Source organism: Dipodomys ordii, unplaced genomic scaffold, assembly GCF_000151885.1.
Source record: "Dipodomys ordii isolate 6190 unplaced genomic scaffold, Dord_2.0 Scaffold30, whole genome shotgun sequence".
Classification (NCBI taxonomy): Eukaryota; Metazoa; Chordata; class Mammalia; order Rodentia; family Heteromyidae; genus Dipodomys; species Dipodomys ordii.
In genome coordinates this window covers 8,281,774-8,301,328 of record NW_012267246.1, presented here as the reverse complement: position 1 = coordinate 8,301,328, position 19,555 = coordinate 8,281,774, and the positions used below count along the sequence as shown (strand labels likewise).

At 39.4% G+C, this 19,555-nt stretch overlaps 1 protein-coding gene across 2 annotated transcripts in view; it reads right to left on the bottom strand.

The window, feature by feature from the left end:
- The window catches only part of Serpini1 (serpin peptidase inhibitor, clade I (neuroserpin), member 1), a 70,030-nt gene that overhangs the window by 20,405 nt on the left and 30,070 nt on the right, over positions 1 to 19,555 (bottom strand). For both annotated transcript variants that reach the window (XM_013016266.1, XM_013016265.1), the window contains exon 2: positions 1,783 to 2,050. In XM_013016266.1, the coding sequence (XP_012871720.1) occupies positions 1,783 to 2,032 (250 nt within the window). In that variant the 5' untranslated portion in view covers positions 2,033 to 2,050. The remainder of the gene's footprint in view (positions 1 to 1,782; positions 2,051 to 19,555) is intronic.

Here is a 19,555-nt window from a genome sequence, read left to right as displayed (position 1 = left end):
GTACAGAGCATCAAAACTAAGCAAGGAACAAAAGGAAGACTGGGCCCAAGGGAGCATGCGTGGCTGCCTAGTTATTACCTGACACCATAAGGACACTCTGGTGCTTGTATTGTTTCTATTGGCTCAAATGAACGTTTGCAGCTTAATACTATCAACAGATACTCTTTGCTTCCTTCCTTCCTTCCTCCCTTCCTCCCTCCCTTCATTTTCTTCCTTTCTTTCTTTCTCTTTCTCCTTCCTTCCTTCCTTCCTTCCATCCTCCCTTCCTTCCTTCCTCCCTCCCTTCCTTCCATCCTTCCTTCCTTCTTTCCTCCCATTTTTTCCTTTGCTAAGAATCAAACCCTGGGCTTAGAAAAGTACTACTGAGCCATATCCCCAGAAATAACTACTTTTTTATTGTCAGTTGTGGGGATTGAACTCAGGGCCTGGGCACTGTTGTTGAGCTTTTTTTGCTCAAAGCTAGCACTCTACCAATTTGAGCCCCAACTCTGCTTCTGGTTTTCTGGTGATTAATTGGAGATAAGAGTCTCATGGACTTTCCTACTTGGGCTGGCTTAGTGATCTTCAGATCTCAGCCTTCTGAGTAGCTAGGATTACAGATGTAAGCTACCAGTGCTGGGCTACTACTTTTGATTTTGTTATTATCTTGGAAGAATTTACAAAATACTTTTTTGACTTGTTTTAAAGTACTCAGGTTATTTTCAGAAGAGTCATAGTATTATATTTTGTAACTATCAAGAATTTAGTTGAATTGCCTAATTTAAAATTTAACTGCTCCTTTAAATTTTACTCATATTAGACATTTTCAATCTTTAAAAGATTTACAATAGTATAATTTATAACTACAAAATCCATTAGAAATTATTGTAGATCCTAACTTTCTGATAAATCAATTCATATGCAGATTAGACACATCAAATAGAAATCTTACACCATGTTAAAATAAGTATAAAGTACTTTGTGAACAGAAATTTAACCCCAACACATATCATTTTTATAATAGGACATTTAAAAAATTCTTAGATGTCATTTAAACAATGAGGATGCAGTTGATTTTTAAGCAAAATGTCTGATTTTTAGAGAGCCATGTTACCTTTCTTCAAAGGTAATGATTATGAAACAGTTATTATAGTCATTACATTTGTCGTTCTCTATTTTATATTATAATTTACTATAGGGCCTTCTTTCTAGACTTGAAACCTCAGTATCAATTTTGTAATTCTTTATCAGAATGCGGTTTGTTTAAACAGACATATCTAAATTTATAGAGGTTAAACATATATATCCATGTACCTATAGATAAATATATAGATAGATATAGATATAGATAATAGATGCTGTGTGCTGGTCCTGGAGTTTGAACTAAGGGCCTGGACACTGTCCTTGTGCTTTTTTTCTCTAGGCTAGCATTCTACCTCTTGAGCCACAGCTCCACTTCCAGCATTTTAGTAGTTAATTGGAGATAAGAGTCTCAGAGATTTTACTGTCCAGGCTGGCTTCAAAACAAGGACCCTCAAAACTCAGCCTCCTGAGTAGTTAAGATCAAAGGCACAAGCCACTGGCACACAGCCTTAACAACAATACTTTTTAAATGATATCTTTTCCTTCAATTCCCTCAGCCATGATTGGAGTCAGGAACTCACACTTCTTTCCTAATCCTTCTCTCAGCTTTATCATCCCATACTTTATCCTCCCCTAACTGCTGCCTCTGATGTATGACAATCTAACTTAAATCAAATTCAAGTCAGGTCATCGCGAGATGTGAAAGCCAAGAACACTTGCCCTCTTTCAGGCTGTCGTAGCCCATGGAGTGGCGGATTTCCTTCAGAGTAGACCCACGAGCCCCGAGTTCCATCATTCCCATGGCAAGAGCAATGCTTAGCGGAGAGAAGAGAATGTTTTCCTCCTCCCCTGAGGCTCGAAGGTGGTGGTACAGATGCACCGGCAACTCAGCAATGGGGTCATCAGGAAAAGTGGCTTCTGTGGCCAGGCTTTGCAAAAGCAGCAAAGAGAACAGTCCAAGCAAAGCCATTCTGTGATCGTCTCAAGCCTAGGAAACAGCAATTTGCATAGCACTTATTCTCCCAGAGAAAACGAAAAAGTGAAAACATGAAATAATTACTTCTTGGCAAAGTTGTAAGGCAAACAAAATATTTAAAAACATATATGAAAGTACTATAACAACCCCCTCTCCTAGGATATTCCTTTCTTCTTCCCTCCCTCCCTCCTTCCCTTCCTTCCTTCCTTCCTTCCTTCCTACCTTCCTTCCTTCCTTGCTTTCCTCCCTTCCTCCTTCCTTTCTGTCTCTCTTTCTTCCTTTCTGCCTCCTCTTTCCTTCTTTCTTTCTCTCCTTCCTTTCTTCCTTTTTTTCTCTCCTTCCTTCCTTCCTTCTTTCTTTCTTTCTTTCTTTCTTTCTTTCTTTCTTTCTTTCTCTCTCCTTTTGTACTGGGATTTTCCTTCCTTCCTTCTTTCCTTCCTTCCTTTCTCTCTCTCTCCCTCTGTTCCTTCACTTCTTCCTTCCTTCCTCTCTTCCCCCTCCTTTTGTACTGAGAATTAAAGCCAAGGTCATGTTTGTGCTAAGTACAAGCTCTACAATTGAGTTAAATCCTCAACCCCAAAAGTTCTACTTTAAAATTTAACCCACAACCAAATAAAGTGATAATACTTTTACATTCTGAGGACTCTCCCAAGAAGTTGCCATAACTGCATGAAGTTAACAGTATGTGCAAGTATATGACAAGTGCTTCTGAGTCATGCTTGTTGGCGCTCACTAATATCACACTATCATATCACAAAGACTTGCTCATGATTTAGAACCACATTACTCCAATGCCTATGAGGTTGACTGTACAGGGTTAGGATAGACTCTAATGAAAACCACCAGATCCTTCCAGGGCTCAACATGAGCTAGTGTAGATAGGCATGCCCATTTTCTACCGTTTGTTCGATTACAGCACCTGCAGTTACCATCTTGTTTGTAAAGAGCTGACACACACAAGCCACGCCTGCCTTGTTCTTTCAGCTCAGGTTACACAGCACACAGGAAGAGGCAAGCCAGAGAAAAGACTCCACCCATCTTTAAAAGGCTGCTGGTTCTCCTAGCTGCTGCCCTCAGAAGAAAGCAGCATTAGTGCACAGCTATCTCTGAATATCTCTGCCTCGCCACTGCCATTATTCTAGAATCTGTCTTCCTACAAGCAGTCTGGTTTGAACTCACGGAGGTCAGGATTCCTGCTTTCCCCAGTTCTACAATGTTGTCACTATAGGCATCGGGAAGCAAAATTGCTTATTCAACCAATTAAGTTGCTTCTGTGTCCTTGATCATTTTAAAATTCATCATGAAAACAACCCATAAAGTGATATTGTACAAAATTGTATTTTAATTAAAGAATCTCCATTCATCAAACAGCAGTGAGCACACACTTCACTGAAGAGCTGTGTGTTTTTAATTGGTATTGCAGTCAAAAGATGCTACTTTATCCTGCAGCTCTTCTCATCCTAGTTTCAGAGAACTGCCTGGCCACTTTGTAAAAATCCTTTACATTTTAGTGTTTCATGTACTATTTGGGTTGGTTTGTCTGTCAGAAAGGTTCCCTACTGCCCACACCTGCTGCTTTTGTATTAAGGTTTACATAATTCTCCCTCGTGTGTAAGTATGGGTGTGGGTATAGGCAATATTGACTCTCATAAGCTGTGCTGCTCATGACAGGGTCAGCTCTCATTTGTGGAGCACCAGATGCAGAAGACAGGTGCCAAGAGCCAAGATGCTGCACCTACTGTGACATTCTCTAAGACAAGACAGAAACACAGATAGCGATTTCTCTTTCTAGATCCAGATGCAAATTTAGCAGGTACACCTCCACGTTTTAAAAAAAAACCCTCAAGATAAATCTGGTACTTAATTCATAGCCATAGCAAGGAATACTCTTGGGTAAAACTTAAGTCCAAGTCAGCTTCAAAAGCCTAGTCTCTTAACCACTACACTAACCAGTCTAACTGGCCATTTTAACCTTTAATCTGTAAAGACACAGACACCCATGACTTCATTTAATGTTGCATCTACTATGAAAGCAGATTTACTCTATGAGAGTTGTATTTCTTAGTAATACAACTACTTAAAAAGCTGTGTGTTATCATGAATATCAAATTTCAGGGTAACAAAAAAAGATGTTATGCATATAAAACAAAACCCAGTCTATTGCCAATCAATAACAAGGGGTTTATTATATTAAGAGATAATAGTAATACCAGCTAACATTTGTTTAGGACTTAGCCTGATTATATTCTTTAAATTACATTCTCTCAGCCTTAACTTCCTCCTTTGGGAAATGAACATCGGAATCCCTGCTCTATAATACTATTAGACAGAAATGAGAGAATAACAGAAGACATGATTATGAGAAGCCACACTCCCTGGGCATGCGTATTTGTTAGGTAAAGCAAGATGCTACAGAACCACAGTCAGCATTTCACCATGCCTGTGTTGACCTATCCAATATGGCACCATTTTTAGGCAAGGGCTTTGAAGTACCATGAAGAGAGAAAATTACAGCAGGAAGCTTCTCTAGAGAGAATACAATCTATTCCAGATCCTTTAAGAAGCAGAAGAATAAAACAACCCTTCAGAGAAACAAATACATATGTATAACAGAATTTACAGGCCAGGATATTGACTGATTTCAGAGTCTTCACCCAGGCCTACAGCAGATGGTTGTGATTGAGCGTTTGATAGGCCTAAACTCAGCAGGGTTCACTTTCTGGGGGCAAACAGAGTTGTCAAGACCACTAATAGGCTTCAGCATGGAGGGGACTCCTAGGAAGGAGGCCACTGTGGGTGTGGGCAGGAGCCCTTCCAGGGAAGAGACCCACAGCTGGCCACTATAAAACCTGCTCTATGATTAGAAGTCCATGGCTGGGAATGGAAGAGGTTTTAGTAAAGATGAAAAGAACTTCGCTTGGAAAGACACAGGTTGAGCCACGATGACATGAGCTTTCTTCCTTTGCAAAGCACACTTTCCCATTTTCAGCTGGCTTGGTCTAGGCCTTTCTGATCCTCTACCCTCATTGCTTGTTTGTCTCCTGAGACCTGTGCTTCCTGGCTGCTTCTCAGTATGTGGAGGGGTTTTTTTTTTTTTTTTTCTTTTTGGCTAGAGGCAGGATTTCCTTTCTCTGATGTATCTTAAAAGTGTAGCTGGTCCCTGGGGATCTAACCCAGCCCTTTTCTCTTCTCTTTTATGCATTTCTCATGCCTGCTGCTGAACTTTTGAACAAAGATATTCCAATGAAGAGCTCCATTCAGCTTATTCACAATAAAAGTAAAGTTCTTGTTCTGGCTTTTTATTTTAACTTACTTTTGGTGCCAGTTGTGTGGCTTGAACTCAGGGCCCAGGCACAGTCCCTGAGCGTTTTTTCAAGGCTAGCACTCTACCATTTGAAACACAGCTTCACTGCCAACTCTCTTCCTTCCTTCTTTCCTTCCTTCCTTCCTTCCTTCCTTCCTTCCTTCCTTCCTTCCTTCTTTCCTCTCTTTCCCTCCCTCCCTCCTCCCTCTTTCTCTTTCTCTCTTTTCTTTCTTTCTTTCTTTCTTTCTTTCTTTCTTTCCTTCCTTCCTTCCTTCCTTCCTTCCTTCCTTCCTCTCTTTCCCTCCCTCCCTCCTCCCTCTTTCTCTTTCTCTCTTTTCTTTCTTTCTTTCTTTCCTTCCTTCCTTCCTTCCTTTCTTCCTTCCTTTCTCTCTCTCTCACTTCCTTTCTTAGAGAGAAAGTCTTACTGGCTTTTCTGCCTGGGCTAGCTTTGAAGCACAATCCTCAGATCTCAGCTAGGATTATAGGCATGAGCCACCTGCATCCAGCTTCTGGCTTTAATTTTTATCTTCATTTCTGCAGCTAATTGTTCTTCAGATTTTTTTTTACTCTTTTAATAATTTCTGTGGACACTTCAAATGCAGGTGGCTCAATCAAAATCACTTTTACCCCCAGGATGTCTTTTCCCTCCTCTCCCTGGCTTTATCCCTCATGCTCAAGGAATTGTAAAATTTCCATTTTGCATCCCCAGTCTCTCTCAACAAGACTCCATGGTCATTGTCAGGCTTCTGATCTTCCTCCTTGATGAAGTCTCAAGAACATCAAAGGATGCAGCCATGCTCAGAATCCTTGCTTAGCTCCCTCTTCTGTCCAATAAACAACTACCTCCAGATTAATCCTTCATGAACCCTGTTCCTACATTTACAAGACGTCCAAAGACCAATTCAGGCCTATGAACTGAAGGCCAAGACCGTTTGTCTTAACCATCATCCTTGGTACTGTGATGCACAAAAACGTTCTTTCTTGTCTTTCATATTTGGTCTGGAGGTTTGAACTCAAGGCTCTGCTCTTGCTAGGCAGGTTCTCTACCATTTGAGTACTGCTCTAGCCTAATGTGCTTTTATTATTTTACTGAACATGTTCTTACCTTTTGATCCACTAGCCAGGACACTAATCCTCCTATTTATGTTCCCAATGTAGGCAGAATGACAGGCACACTCTATTGTTCCCAGTCATTTTATTTTCTTTCTTCCTTATTTTCCCCCAAGCTGATCTTGAGCTGTGATCTTTCCAATCTCATTGTTCTGAGTAGCTAAGATGATAGGTGTGAGCCTCTGGGCTTAATGTGCTTTTTTTTTTCTTTTTCAGTATTGAAGTTTGAATGCAGGGCCTTGAGAGAGCTAGGCAGACACTCTGTCACTTCAGCCCTTTTGTATTTCAATTATTTTCAGCTAGAATCCTGTGTTCTTGCCCCAGCTGGCTTCAGGCCATGATGCTTGTTCCTCTTGATTAAGTGGAACTGCAGGTGTTTGCCATGATGCCCTGCTGCATCATAATGTTCTACCGACTCTTCTTTGAGGATCTTGTGACTCCCACCAGATTCTACTTTGCAACACATAGCTGGAGAATTTCTACCTCATATTTCTGGCTTGTCCAGTTCCTCTGGAACTATCCCAGCCCAATACCATATATTCAACTTACAACCAATTCTCCAAGTCCTGGTTTACTTCTGTCATCTTCCTGCTTCCTCAATGGGAAGACCAATGGCCACCTCCATGAAAACCCTCAGCATACTTTTATCTCTACCTTTCCCATAGCATCGACTACCACTTCTTTACATTATATGCAATTGCAAACATGTAGCATCTCCTTTACTAGGTTTTGGGGACCCCCAAAACCTTTCACCTTTGTCTATCTTACAGTCATGAGAATGAGCATTTAATGCTCTGTACCTCATAGGTGGCAAATCAATGTTAGTTGGATTAATTCAGCACAGGATGTAAAAAGCACCCAATACTGATCAACAGTTACAAGAAGAGGAGCCATAGCCTCTAAGTTCCTGAGGCTTAATTAAATCAGAGCCCAGAGGTAGTAGCTCATTTCCATTTTTTATCGCCTTTGACAAAGTATTCCTTCATTGGACATGAGGCTACCTTTGCAGCTCAGCAAAGTGGCGCTGTCACCATTGCTGACACAATTTGCACTGACTGAACATGCTGTGTATTAACAAAAAGCACACCACCTTGAAGGGTCACGAAAGGTGACTTACAAACATTACTGCATTAATTTTAGTCTATGGAATGTCGGGCCTCTCTATGAGTCATAATAATAAACACCTTCTCAAGTGAGTTACTTTTACATGAGCATTACTTAGGAGATTTATTCTTTTCCAGAGACAGATAAAATGCTCTTAGAGAAAAACCACACAGGACTTTGCTATCCAAATAAGAGTAGATAATGCTGCAGTGGAAAATAAGGTGGACAGAGGTGAGCTATAAATAAGCTATCTTTAATTCTTTCACTTCTCTCCCTTATTTCCTGTGGCAGTGGAGGTTGCATGCATATGTGTCTTTAGAAAACTCTCATTAAAACAGGTCAGAAAGTGAGTACTGGTGGCTCACCCCAGTAATCCGAGTTAACTGGGAGATACAGATTGCAAAGATTATAGTTGGAAGCCAGCTGGGCAAATGAAAGAGCTAACAAGACCCTCAATGATGGAGATACCTAACATTCCAGTTTTGCAGGAAGCACGAATAGGAGGTTTGTTGTCCAGACTAGCGAATTGGAGGACCCTAGCCGCTCCAAAAGCTAAAAAGAAAAAGGGCAGAAAATAGGATGGTAGAGCATCTGCCTATCATATTCAAATCCTTGGTTTAAACACCTTATACCACCAAAACCACCCTTGCAACAACATGCAGGTCAGACAACCAAACTTTGTTACAACTGAGCTATGAGAAATCGTGTAACTCAACTCCAGCATGATAAAAGATGCACTTACTCATAAACCGAATTGAAACCCCTTTGTACAACTAAAGATAATAACTTGTAATAATAAAAACAGACACTTATTTGTTAATCTTACTGGTAATGAGAGTCATGATTAACTAATGCATCTTGAGTTTTTCATAACCCTATTATTTGAAAATTTTATAAGATGCTTTCATAATTGTGGATCTTTTGTAACTGACAAAAAATTGCCAAAAGATGTCCTCTTCCTAGGAAAACAACAATAAGAAGCTTTGGCTGGAGTTGGACTAGGGGGAGAATGAGGAGGATGAAAACTGTTTGAATGAAAATAGAACAAGGAAACCCACTGAAAATACTATATGGGGGTGGGTCAGGGCAGAAGGGAGGCAGGGGGTATGAGAAGGAAAGAAAGAAAGAAAGAAAGAAAGAAAGAAAGAAAGAAAGAAAGAAAGAGAGAAAGAAAGAAAGAAAGAAAACAAAAGAAGGAAGGAAGGAGGAAGGAAGGAGCAAGGAAGGAGGAAGGGAGGGAAAAAGAGAAAAGTTTGAGGAATGGAAGAAGGGGGTGAAAAAGGAAATATTTTTCCAATGTCATTTACATCAAAGAACAAACATTGCAAAATGCAAATGTGATGGATACATTTGAATTTACGAAAATTTACTACTTGTTTATTCCTTTTTCCATGTTTGATTAAAACTCTATCATGAGTGGAAACCCTGTTCTTTCTCATTTTGATTAGTACTAGCTCACTTGATAAACTTTGGAACAAGTTGAAGCTTGCAGGCATTTTTCCTTTTTTTGTTTTTCTGATTTATGAAGAGAAAGGCAGATGTGACATCAGGAAGAATGAAGCTGGGAAATTTGTCAAAGAATTAGTTCCCTCCCTTTCCCCCAAAGTAACTACCTTAAGGGGGGGGGGGAAATCATAGTTTAGCGTTTGTGATTTAGCAAATTTTCTCTTTGTAACAGGTATGGTGTTTTTCCTACCCCATTTTAGCTCTTTTCAAGTATCCAAAGAAACCCCCTAATACTCAGGTAGGCACAAGCTGGGACACAGGTGTCATTTCCTGTGCTGGCACGTGTCAGCTTCAAGAAGTGTGAAGTGCAGGCTATTTGTTATTCCTTCCCTCAGCTGACTTATATTCACTGATGTTGCCTCTCACCACTGAAATTTTTCCCTTGATGATCAATCTGAAATTATTCTCAATAGGATTCTGTGTATGCAGAAGGGAAAAGAAAGTATTTTGTTCCTACTTGGGGATATAAAGTTACTATCATTGATGCAAATATCCTTCCTTCTACAGAGGGAATAGCTGGGTGCTGGTGGCTCACACTTATGATCTTAACAACTTGGGAAATGGAGATCTGGAGAATTGTAGTCCGATGCTAGCTAGGGCAGAAATTTCCGTGAGAACTCTTCTCAACCCATAGCTGAAGCACAGGGGCATGAACCTACCATCCCAATCTACATAAGAGGCAGACCACAATACCAGCCCAGCCTGGAGAGAAAAGCAGCTAGCCCCGCCCCCATAGCCACAGAGAGAAAGGGGATGTGAAGGCACGTGTCTAAAATCCCAGTAACAAGGAAAAGCCTACAGTAGGCAGATGGACATGGTTCAGGCACAAACACCGGTGGGAAGTAGAAAAAGAAAAGTTGGAGACACAGTGGTAGAGGGCCAACCTAGCAGCTCTGCAGCCCTGAGTTTAAACACCAATACTGAATGAAAGGAGGAGACAGGGGTAAACCCTTCAACCTTGGGATACCCACAAGACACTCATCGAAGGCCAATCAGAAGGCAAGAGAATTTTCCAAATCTCTCAGAATAAACCAGTGTTTGCAAAGCCAGGAAAATATGCTGTGCTGAGGACTGTTCTTATTCAGGTGCTAAAATCCAAGTTTTCTGATAATTTCTAAAACTCTCTGCATGGGTTTAGGTGTATCATTAAGTTGAGGATCTATGTGAAAGAAACATCAGGGGTGGGGTGGATATTATCAAATGGAAATGTAGAGAAAGAACTTTGCAGTATTCTTCTAAATGCCTATGGATTACATTTCCAGTCACAAGAGCGCTAAAAAGGTTTCTGTCAAAAAGACATCACATTATGTGCACTACCCAGGCGTGATAGCCCAAAGTGATTTTAGAGAAATGGCAACAAGGTTTAGATTTAAAGATTTTCATCCTGAAGGGAAGGTATGTCATACCATGCATAAGTGACACTCCAATGTTTTTTTCTAAAGATGTGTACATATATTTTTCTTTTCAAAGTTTCTTACCCACCACCACCAGAAAAAATCTTTGTAAATGAAATTGCTTAAAACACAAGGAAATCAAGAGCTACAAAGGACCTTAATTCTGTAATAAAAATATCTGACACTATAAAGGCTCAGAAAACCATGTCCCAAAATATGGTGATTATTTTAACTTGAAAGCCCTTAAATGCTAATGGTGATGGAAGAGGCTGTATTGATATTCACTCATCAGTCTTAGGACCAGACCACCAAAGCAAACCCCAGTAGTGTTCTATCTATTCCTAAAGTTCCAAGGCTGAGAAAGAAGAGAGAAATGGAATCCCACGTAGATTGTCTTTTCCACAAGAAGCGGAGTTTCCTCCCCAAATCATTTTATATTCCCTCCTCTAAATTTCCTACCCTATCCCCACTTTCTCTCTGTAATGCAGAGAGAATTTAAGACTAGCCATTCGGTCTTCCTTCTAAGTTCTAGTCTTTTTTATGGCTCCTGTGTTTATGTGCAGGAAGACGTTTCCTTGTGGTCTTTCTCCTTTAAACTACACTCTGTTTCAATGATTGCACCTTCAAAGAGACTCTGCACTTACGACTACACAAAGGACTTAATCTGTTCTTCATTTTCCAGCCACACTTTACCAGGCACTAAGTTTTCAACAGTATTTGTTTATGTTCTTTGTCCTTGTGCTATTGAAGACATGCAAAAGACAAGCTCCTCAAGTGATCTCTCAAACAATGAATTTGGGAAAAATCCAAAAGGCAGAAAAATCCAGGTAAATCCCAAGGGCAGACCCTCTAAAGATTTCATTCACCAGAAAAAGCTACAAAAGAAATGGGCTGAGAGGATGAAGAGGGGTCTTGAGTGGAAAGCCATGCGTTATTGAAAACATAGACTTCCAAGGTATCTGACCCTGACAGCAGGTTGGAGCCCTTTCTTTGAATAATTGTATCAACCTCTGCAATTCTGCTCTGCAAAAACATACATGATTTTCCCCCTTTGGGTATTGACCAGTTTTGTCTCTATTAAACTATGTACTTTATATTTCTTTGGCAGTGTTCACGGCTACTATGAAGATTTAATCTTTGCCCACATGTCCAAGACTACAACCACCCCTTGTGATGAAGAAATGAGCAGTAACTCTTGAGGACTCTTTCATAGCCTCTTGGGAAATTGTTTTATCTCTATAAACAGATGGTAAATAAATAAAGATCTAGGGAGTCCTTCTTCCTCCTTAAGCCATAATAAAATTCTTAAATGAAGAGCTAAAATACTTAGTGACTTTGTGTCTTTTAAAAACTTAGAAAAATAAAGATAATAATTACAATATGAATAAAGGTAATTATAATAAATATTATTTAAGATGGTAAGGAAGATTTTATTCAAGAGGGCTTCCACAATGAGCATTTTTGTATTCATGGGAAGAGATCAGAAATAACTCCAAATGCAAGAACCACTGGGCATAGTTATATCCAAGAAGCAGATTGGGGAATGAGTAGAAGGAAGGTTACCACAAGATGCATTCTGAGTAAGGGAGACTCTGTTCCCACTGACTAGACTGGATTCCTGCAGTAGACAGCCTAGCCTGGTAAGATAAGGAAGATGAATGACAAAATATTTGATCAGATATCAGGGTGTGTGTGTGTGTGGAGGGGGCGATATTTGTAAAGCTGAGCCAATAGGATTTGATCAAGGGCAGAGCCCAAGGCCTAGTTGACCAGAGGGTTCAGGGGAGACTGACTAAAGTTCAGCAGAGGCTGCCTGATGGAATTATCTGTAGTCACAGAAATGTTGACATGCATGCTTGCTTAATCTGGTGTCACTCTGGGCTGTGTCGTCGTCTTCTTGTTCTTCCTCTTCTTCCTCTTCTTCCTCTTCTTCCTCTTCTTCCTCTTCTTCCTCTTCTTCCTCTTCTTCCTCTTCTTCCTCTTCTTCCTCTTCTTCTTCTTCTTCTTCTTCTTCTTCTTCTTCTTCTTCTTCTTCTTCTTCTTCTTCTTCTTCTTCTTCTTCTTCTTCTTCTTCTTCTTCTCCCTCTCCTTCTCCTTCTCTCTCTCCTTCTCCCTCTCCCTCTCCCTCTCTCCCTCCTCCTCCTCTTCCTCCTCCTCCTCCTCCTCCTCTTCTTCTTCCTCCTCCTCCTCCTCTTCTTCTTACTCCTCCTCCTCTTCTTCTTACTCCTCCTCCTCCTCTTCTTCTTCTTCTTCTATTCACTTTCATCTTTATTTTAAAATAACTCTTCAATTAAAAAGTTCCTTGTATTTGTTAAATCTGGTTAACAGAAGGCTTTAAATAGTTTCTGCATTACATGTTCAATTATTTTACTCTTTCTTAGTGCTTCATTACAATCTTTAAGGGAAACTTCTTCCAATAGACTATGAGATTCAATCTGCACTTGAGTTCTTTAGATGACACTAAATTATGACAAAGTCCAAAAAAATTATATGAACATTTATCAACACAATTGGGACCTGTGAATTATTTCAAATGGTATGAGATTCTTTTAATGTGCCAAGTGCAACCGAAGAGACAAATTTTAACTACTAGATTTATTTTTATTATATTTAAATAGTTATCATTATTCTTATTGTAATTTAGTTCACTTAAATAGCTACCTGTTGTTAATGGTTACTAATTTAGACACCACGAGATAGAAGTTGCTCAACAAAATCAACTTTTTGTGATGTTAGTTCTAAAACAAATAACCTATCACAGAGAAATTTAAAACCAAAGAAGAAAAATTAATAATATGATTCCAGGTCACATGCTCTGGTACCTCAATATTTTTATTTAGAAAACAAACTATTTTTGTCAAGAGATCTCAGAATTCCAAAGTCTTTTGGCTATTGCGGGTGACTACTGGAAAAAATATAACCAACGCCAACAAAAGCCAGTAAACTGGCACAGTCCCAGCTCTCCTGGAATATGATTTGGGCTTTCCATAAAATGGTAATTGGCACAACTGAAGAGAACTTGTACTTGCCAATGAATAATTTCCTTTGGAAGTGTTTCAGAGGAGCTACCAGCTACACAGGAGCCCAAGACAAGACTCAGAGAGCAGTTTCATTCATTGAAGTCACCTGGTACCTAAGGCCACTCAGGAATGAAGCCAGTCATTCACAGTTTTAAGTGATCCATTCATATTTTAGTTAACAATCATACTGGACTCATCTCATTTTGAAGGTGGGAAACAGTTATTTTTACTTTTTGTGAATGGTGTAGAATGAGCTAAACATGAATGCAATATCTCCAATTAAATTGACTCTATTCATTTGTTCAGTAAATACACAGCCTTGCCCATTGTGTGTCAGACCCTGTGAGGATATGGTAGAAGGCAGGGTAACAGAGTGACATTTTTCCTCCATCTGTAAGATCTACAAAGTTCAAAAAGATATTTAGCTTTCCAATTGGTTGTGGGCTTTTTTTTAGTGGGATAGGAAGTGTCCTGAGGCTTGAACTCAGGGCCAGAGGTACTGTCCTTAAGCTTTTTTTTGTTCAAGGCTAGCACTCTACCACATGAGCCACAGCTCCACCTCCTACTTTTTGGTGGTTAATTGGAGATAAGACTCATGAACGTTCCTCTTTGGGCTTTCTTTGAAACAAGATCCTCTGATCTCAGCCTTCAGAGTAGCCAGGATGACAGGCACTAGGCACTGGCAATCAGCTTCAACCTGTTATTTTTTAATTGTATTTTCATGACTAAAATGTTGCTTGTGTAATAAAGTTTTAAAAAGTTGGCTGTGTCTCTGAAGTTCTAAAATTACCCAGAGGTAATTTCTAATTATATCGCTAAGGAAAGGAGTTGTATCCTGACTCATTTTTCAACCATTCAGGTGTTAAAAGAGACACCTGTTTGTTCATTGGTTATCTTGGGAGGGAGGTTAAATTTTCAGAGAAGCTGTTTGTTATCCAACTTGTAAAGAATTCTCACAGAAAGATTCATAGCATTCAGTCAGCCTGCCTTGATCATGCGCATAGCTGACATACTACTGCAGTATAATGATATTAATGATATTGCAATGGAGGATAGCAGCTTGTAAGGCTGTCGGCCACCCTCAACCAAGTTTTCAAATCATATGGCTGGAGTGCTTCTGATGTGTGTGTGTGTGTGTGTGTGTGTGTGTTTAGTTTTGTGTGTGTGTGTGTGTGTGTGTGTGTGTCTTTCCCTACAACAAACTTATCCTTAGCTCCTGTTAGTTTTACTTCTTTAGCTATGGCTGGTGGCCTTATAAGATTATGTATAAGGGTTCAAAGTCACCTCTGCACTCTCCCGAGATGAAATGTGTAGGTCTGTTTTGCTCCAGTATCTATTTAAACTGCACTAAGCTATTTCCATGTTTCCACAATCTCAATGGTCTTTCACAAAAGTGGCTTGGACTAATAGGATTCTGACCCCAGGTAAATAAGGAAGAATACGAATAGGAGCTATCAGCTGATGCAACTGCCATTTCCCTAGGTCAGAGTGTTCAGATCTTATAGTCAAGTGCTGGTGGCTCATATTTGTAATCCTAGCTACTCAGGAGGCTGAGGTCTGAGGATCTTAGCTAGCTCAGGTAGACAAATTCAAGAGACTTATTTCCAATTAACCAGCAAAAAAGCCTAAAGTGGGGCTGTGCCTCAAGTAGTAGAGTACTAGTCTCAAGGAACAAAGTCAAGGAGAGTATGAGCATGAGTGAGAGTATGATGCCCTGAGTTCAAGCCCCAGTACTGGCACACACAGACAATAAGTATTTAAGTTCTACTAACTCCATAGGTTTCACTTGCTACTTGCTATTTGCTCGGCACCAAGTTGAAGATGAGAAATTTCAATCCAATTCCTATATTCCATAGAGTGTTTTGATATTTATTTATTTACTTATTTGATCTACCATAAGGCTTGATCCAGTTTGTTTTGATATTTTTAAAACCGCATTTTCATTTAGAAATGTAGGGGGAGGATCTTTCTTGCAATTTCCTTGAAGACTGATTTCCCCTTTCTTTTATACTGCAAGTGTTAGAATATACTAGAAAAAAATTCTGAGATAGAAAATATCAGTCTATGTTAAATAACAGCTTTTTAAATCACAGAAATCATCCTGGCTCACCTTGAATGAACAGTGGGGAAATTTTTCTGAAACAAGAGACTGTGAGAAAATTTAAAGTAAGAATTACTTTAAAGAAAGAATAATTGTGTTGCTTTGTTTTTTTAAAGCTACTATACACAAGAAATTTCACTGACATTGACTAGTGTTAAATTCATGCTACCAGAAAAGATCCACCTGTCAACTCTTTCTGAACATTATACTAGTGAGATTTCTAGAAGAAATTTCACTAGTCTCGTCCTTTCCTTGCTGTGAGTAGCTAGAGGGGCAACTGGTAATGTTTATTGCTTTATGTGTGCAAATAAGTCGACCATAAGCTGACATTAAGACTCTGTGAAAATATTCCTGGTTGCATTTCCCTGTCATTTTCAGAATTTGCAATATACGAACAGTATTCCAAAGACCCCAGAAAGATTTGTCAAGGAAATCGGCCAATGTTAATGTTGGGAGAGAAAGGGGAAGAAAAACTGAGACAGTATTTCTTCACCAGGCACTTGAAATTGTAAACTATCACTTTTATTTTCAGAGATAGGAGAGAAATGGATTCTGTTTTTCTGAATGTAATCTAGATTGAGCAGTACTCACTAGGAGGAAATGATCCTTTATCAAACATGTCACTTAGCAGATTAAAGTTATTCCCACCATTGGACAGGGAGGCTAGGCGAGGGCTTCAGGGTCTTTTCTTGTGAATAGTCAGTGTTCATGATCCTCCAGTATGAGAAGGACACAGTACTTTACATGCTTGCATCTCTCTTTCTCTCTCTCTCAGGCAGACACTCTCTCTCTTCCTTCATTTCCTTCCTTCCTTCCTTCCTTCCTTCCTTCCTTCCTTCCTTCCTTTTTTTCTCTCTCTCTTTCCCTCTTTCTCTTTTCCTTTATTTCTCTTTATTTACTTATTTTGCTTACTGGGCTTGAATTCAAGTTGATGCTCTACCACTTGAGCCATGACACCAGTACTGGTCTTTTGCTGGTGAACTGGAGACATAAAGTTTCATGTGCTGATTGCCTATACTGGCTCCAAACTTCACTCCTCAGAACTCAGCTTCCTGAGTAGCTATGTGCAGGCATTGAGCCGCCAGGGTACAGCTCCGCCTCTTATTTAACACTAAGAGATCCTTGAAGAGCCAATATGGAATACAGTCAAGAATGCCAGCTTTTTGGCTGTTTTCTCCCCGCTGACTGTTTAGTTGCTCCTTACACATCTTAAGTATTACCATATTTCAAGCTACTTTCTGTCAGAGATGTTTCAGAGACTATCTTCATGATGCCAAGATATCTTTCAGGTCTATCAAATGGACAAGACTTGTCTATAAGTATATTAGAACAAAATGCATTGTTTTCATTTTTTAAAACAAAAAATACAAAAACACCTGGGCCCTGAAGAGCATAGCTGTATCCACGGGTAACCGTTTTCACTGAACACTATATACTTTTCACTGTAACAGATCTATAGGTCCATATTTACATAGTTTCCTAATTCCAATAAGAAAAGCCATGAGAATTCAGCTGAAGGTAAGTCGAAAGCAAGATGGCATACCTGTTCTCATACTGGTCACATGTCCTCATCTCTACCATTTCTGGGCCAGTCTCTAAGTGAGTGGCTAAGGCCAACGTGCTCAGGGAATAAAGCCCTGAGAATGTTGATGTTTCCAAATGCAAAGACATTCTTCTCATTAAATTCATCCTTTGATCTCAATTTTCCCTCCAGCAACAAATTAGTTAATTCATGGAATTCTACTGCAAGAATAATAATATAATGGGTCCAGCATCAAGACAAAAGGCAAATTGATGCCCACTCTCCAAAGAGCTGAAGCCTACCATGTTTAGGGGACCTGAACGTTTTATCTATAGGGTCCAAAGTCTGTGCTGTTTTACTATGTCCCCACTAGATGGGATGTGTCGGTAAGTGCTGACTTTTGATCTATAGGAATTACTTAGCAGACTTTGCTGAGTTTCCCAGATGTTCATCTCACTGTAAAACTGACTTACTCAGGCAGGTGCAGAGGCTGGAAGCCTGTAATTCTAGCTACTTAGGAGGCTAATCCTGGAGGATAGAGGTTCAATTAACCAGCAAGAAGCTAGACTGGAGTCATGTCTCAAGTGGTGGAGCACCAATATTTAACCAGAAAGCTGAGGGAACTCAATGTCCTGAGTTCAAGCTTTTAGTAGCAATTCATTAGTTAATTAATTGAATTTCTTGCTGATGAGGTATATCTTAATGTTTGAATAAAATCTCATCCCTTTAACCTATCAATCCTACTTATACCAAATAGTTTTGCAACAAGTTATAAAAGACAAACTATATTAATTGGATCTTCTCCTCCTATGTGCTTCATTACAGGACTTAAGCTGTTTGACTAGCCAAGTTACGCAGGTAAAACATTCACAGAATACAACATTAAAAGGGTAAAAAGCCATATAGTGAAGATTCTTTCCCTACTCCCTTTCTCTTTGTCAATAAGTGAATGTGTCTCATTGGAACCAGCCATTGTCACCTGCAAGAGGTATCTTATGCATATCCTACTGCATATGTATTTACCCATTTTCTTATGAAAATAATTACATACATTTGCAGCCCCTTTATTTTTTATTTTGCAATATTAGGTTGGAGACTATTTCCTATCATGACATAAAGAACTTCACTTTGAGTCAGCTTCATTATTCAGATGTGCCATAATTTATTTAATTAGTCCCCTACCAACAGGAATGTAATCAGACAATCTTTTACTGCTACAAATAATGCTGCAATAAGTAATTTCAGAGACACATCATTTCACAGGTATGCAATTATCTCTGCAGGATAAATTCCTAGAAGTTAAATTACTAGGTCAAAAGATACAAGTCCTTGTAATTTTTATAAATACTGCCAAATTGCACTCCACAGAGGTTATACCATTAAAAACCCTAGGAAATACTCAAAGAGGAATAAGGAAGATTTCAGTGAAAGAAAATTTAAGCTGTTTCCAAAGAATAGATGTAATACATGGATAGAATACTTTGTCTCCAATATGGCACAGCTGCAAAAATAAGGACAGATGAACATGCTAAAAAACCACTATGGGGTACAAAAGACATGAATCACAAAATGAAACATCCACAGGATAATCGATCAAGTTCCAAAAAACAAGATGCAGGCATACAGGGAGTCAACATTTTGGGAAGCAAGAAAAGAAATGGTTTGAAAGAGTTTTGAATGCCACCATCAGATTGTACTGTCTAGACATTATTTGGAAACTAGTTGAAAGAAACTATAAAAAATAAAAAAAAAAATAAAGATATTATAAGACAATTGAAAGAAAAGGTTAGAATTCATGGGAATTGGGGTTTTGCTTTTGTTATTTTTTATTTTTTGGGTCCGGTCGTGGGGCCTGAACTCTGGGCCTGGGCGCTGCTGTCCCTCAGCTCTTCAGCTCAAGGCTAGCGCTCTACCACTTGAGCCACAGCGCCACTTCCGGCTTTTTTCTTTTTGCTTATGTGGTGCTGAGGAATCGAACCCAGGGCCTCATGCATGCAAGGCAAGCGCTCTACCACTGAGCCACCTTCCCAGCCCAGGGGGTTTTGCTTTTAAACATAAACAGTCAACATGGTAAAGGTAAAGTAAAAGAAGGGATTCCCCAAGATAGGCACTGGGTCTTCTGAAAGAAGCCATTAAAAAAAAAGTTGGTCTCCAGCAAATGGAAGCTTCACAGAAGGTCTTGAAGTCCAGGACCATTGCTAAGAGCATATTTCGTGTGCTGTTCATGGTTTTATTGCACTGTTTCTTACTTCAGATGTCCATGATGATACTTTTTAATCAGTTTAAAAATATGAACTTATTCTATTCAGTAGGTCCTAGATGATGAATAACATGTTAGATAATCTCTGGTAATGATATGAAGCAAAATACTGAAATATTTCATAACATGAGTCCACTTTCAAGCAAGTAGGGAAGCTGATGATAGTGCCTCATGTCTGTGATCCTAGCTACTAAAG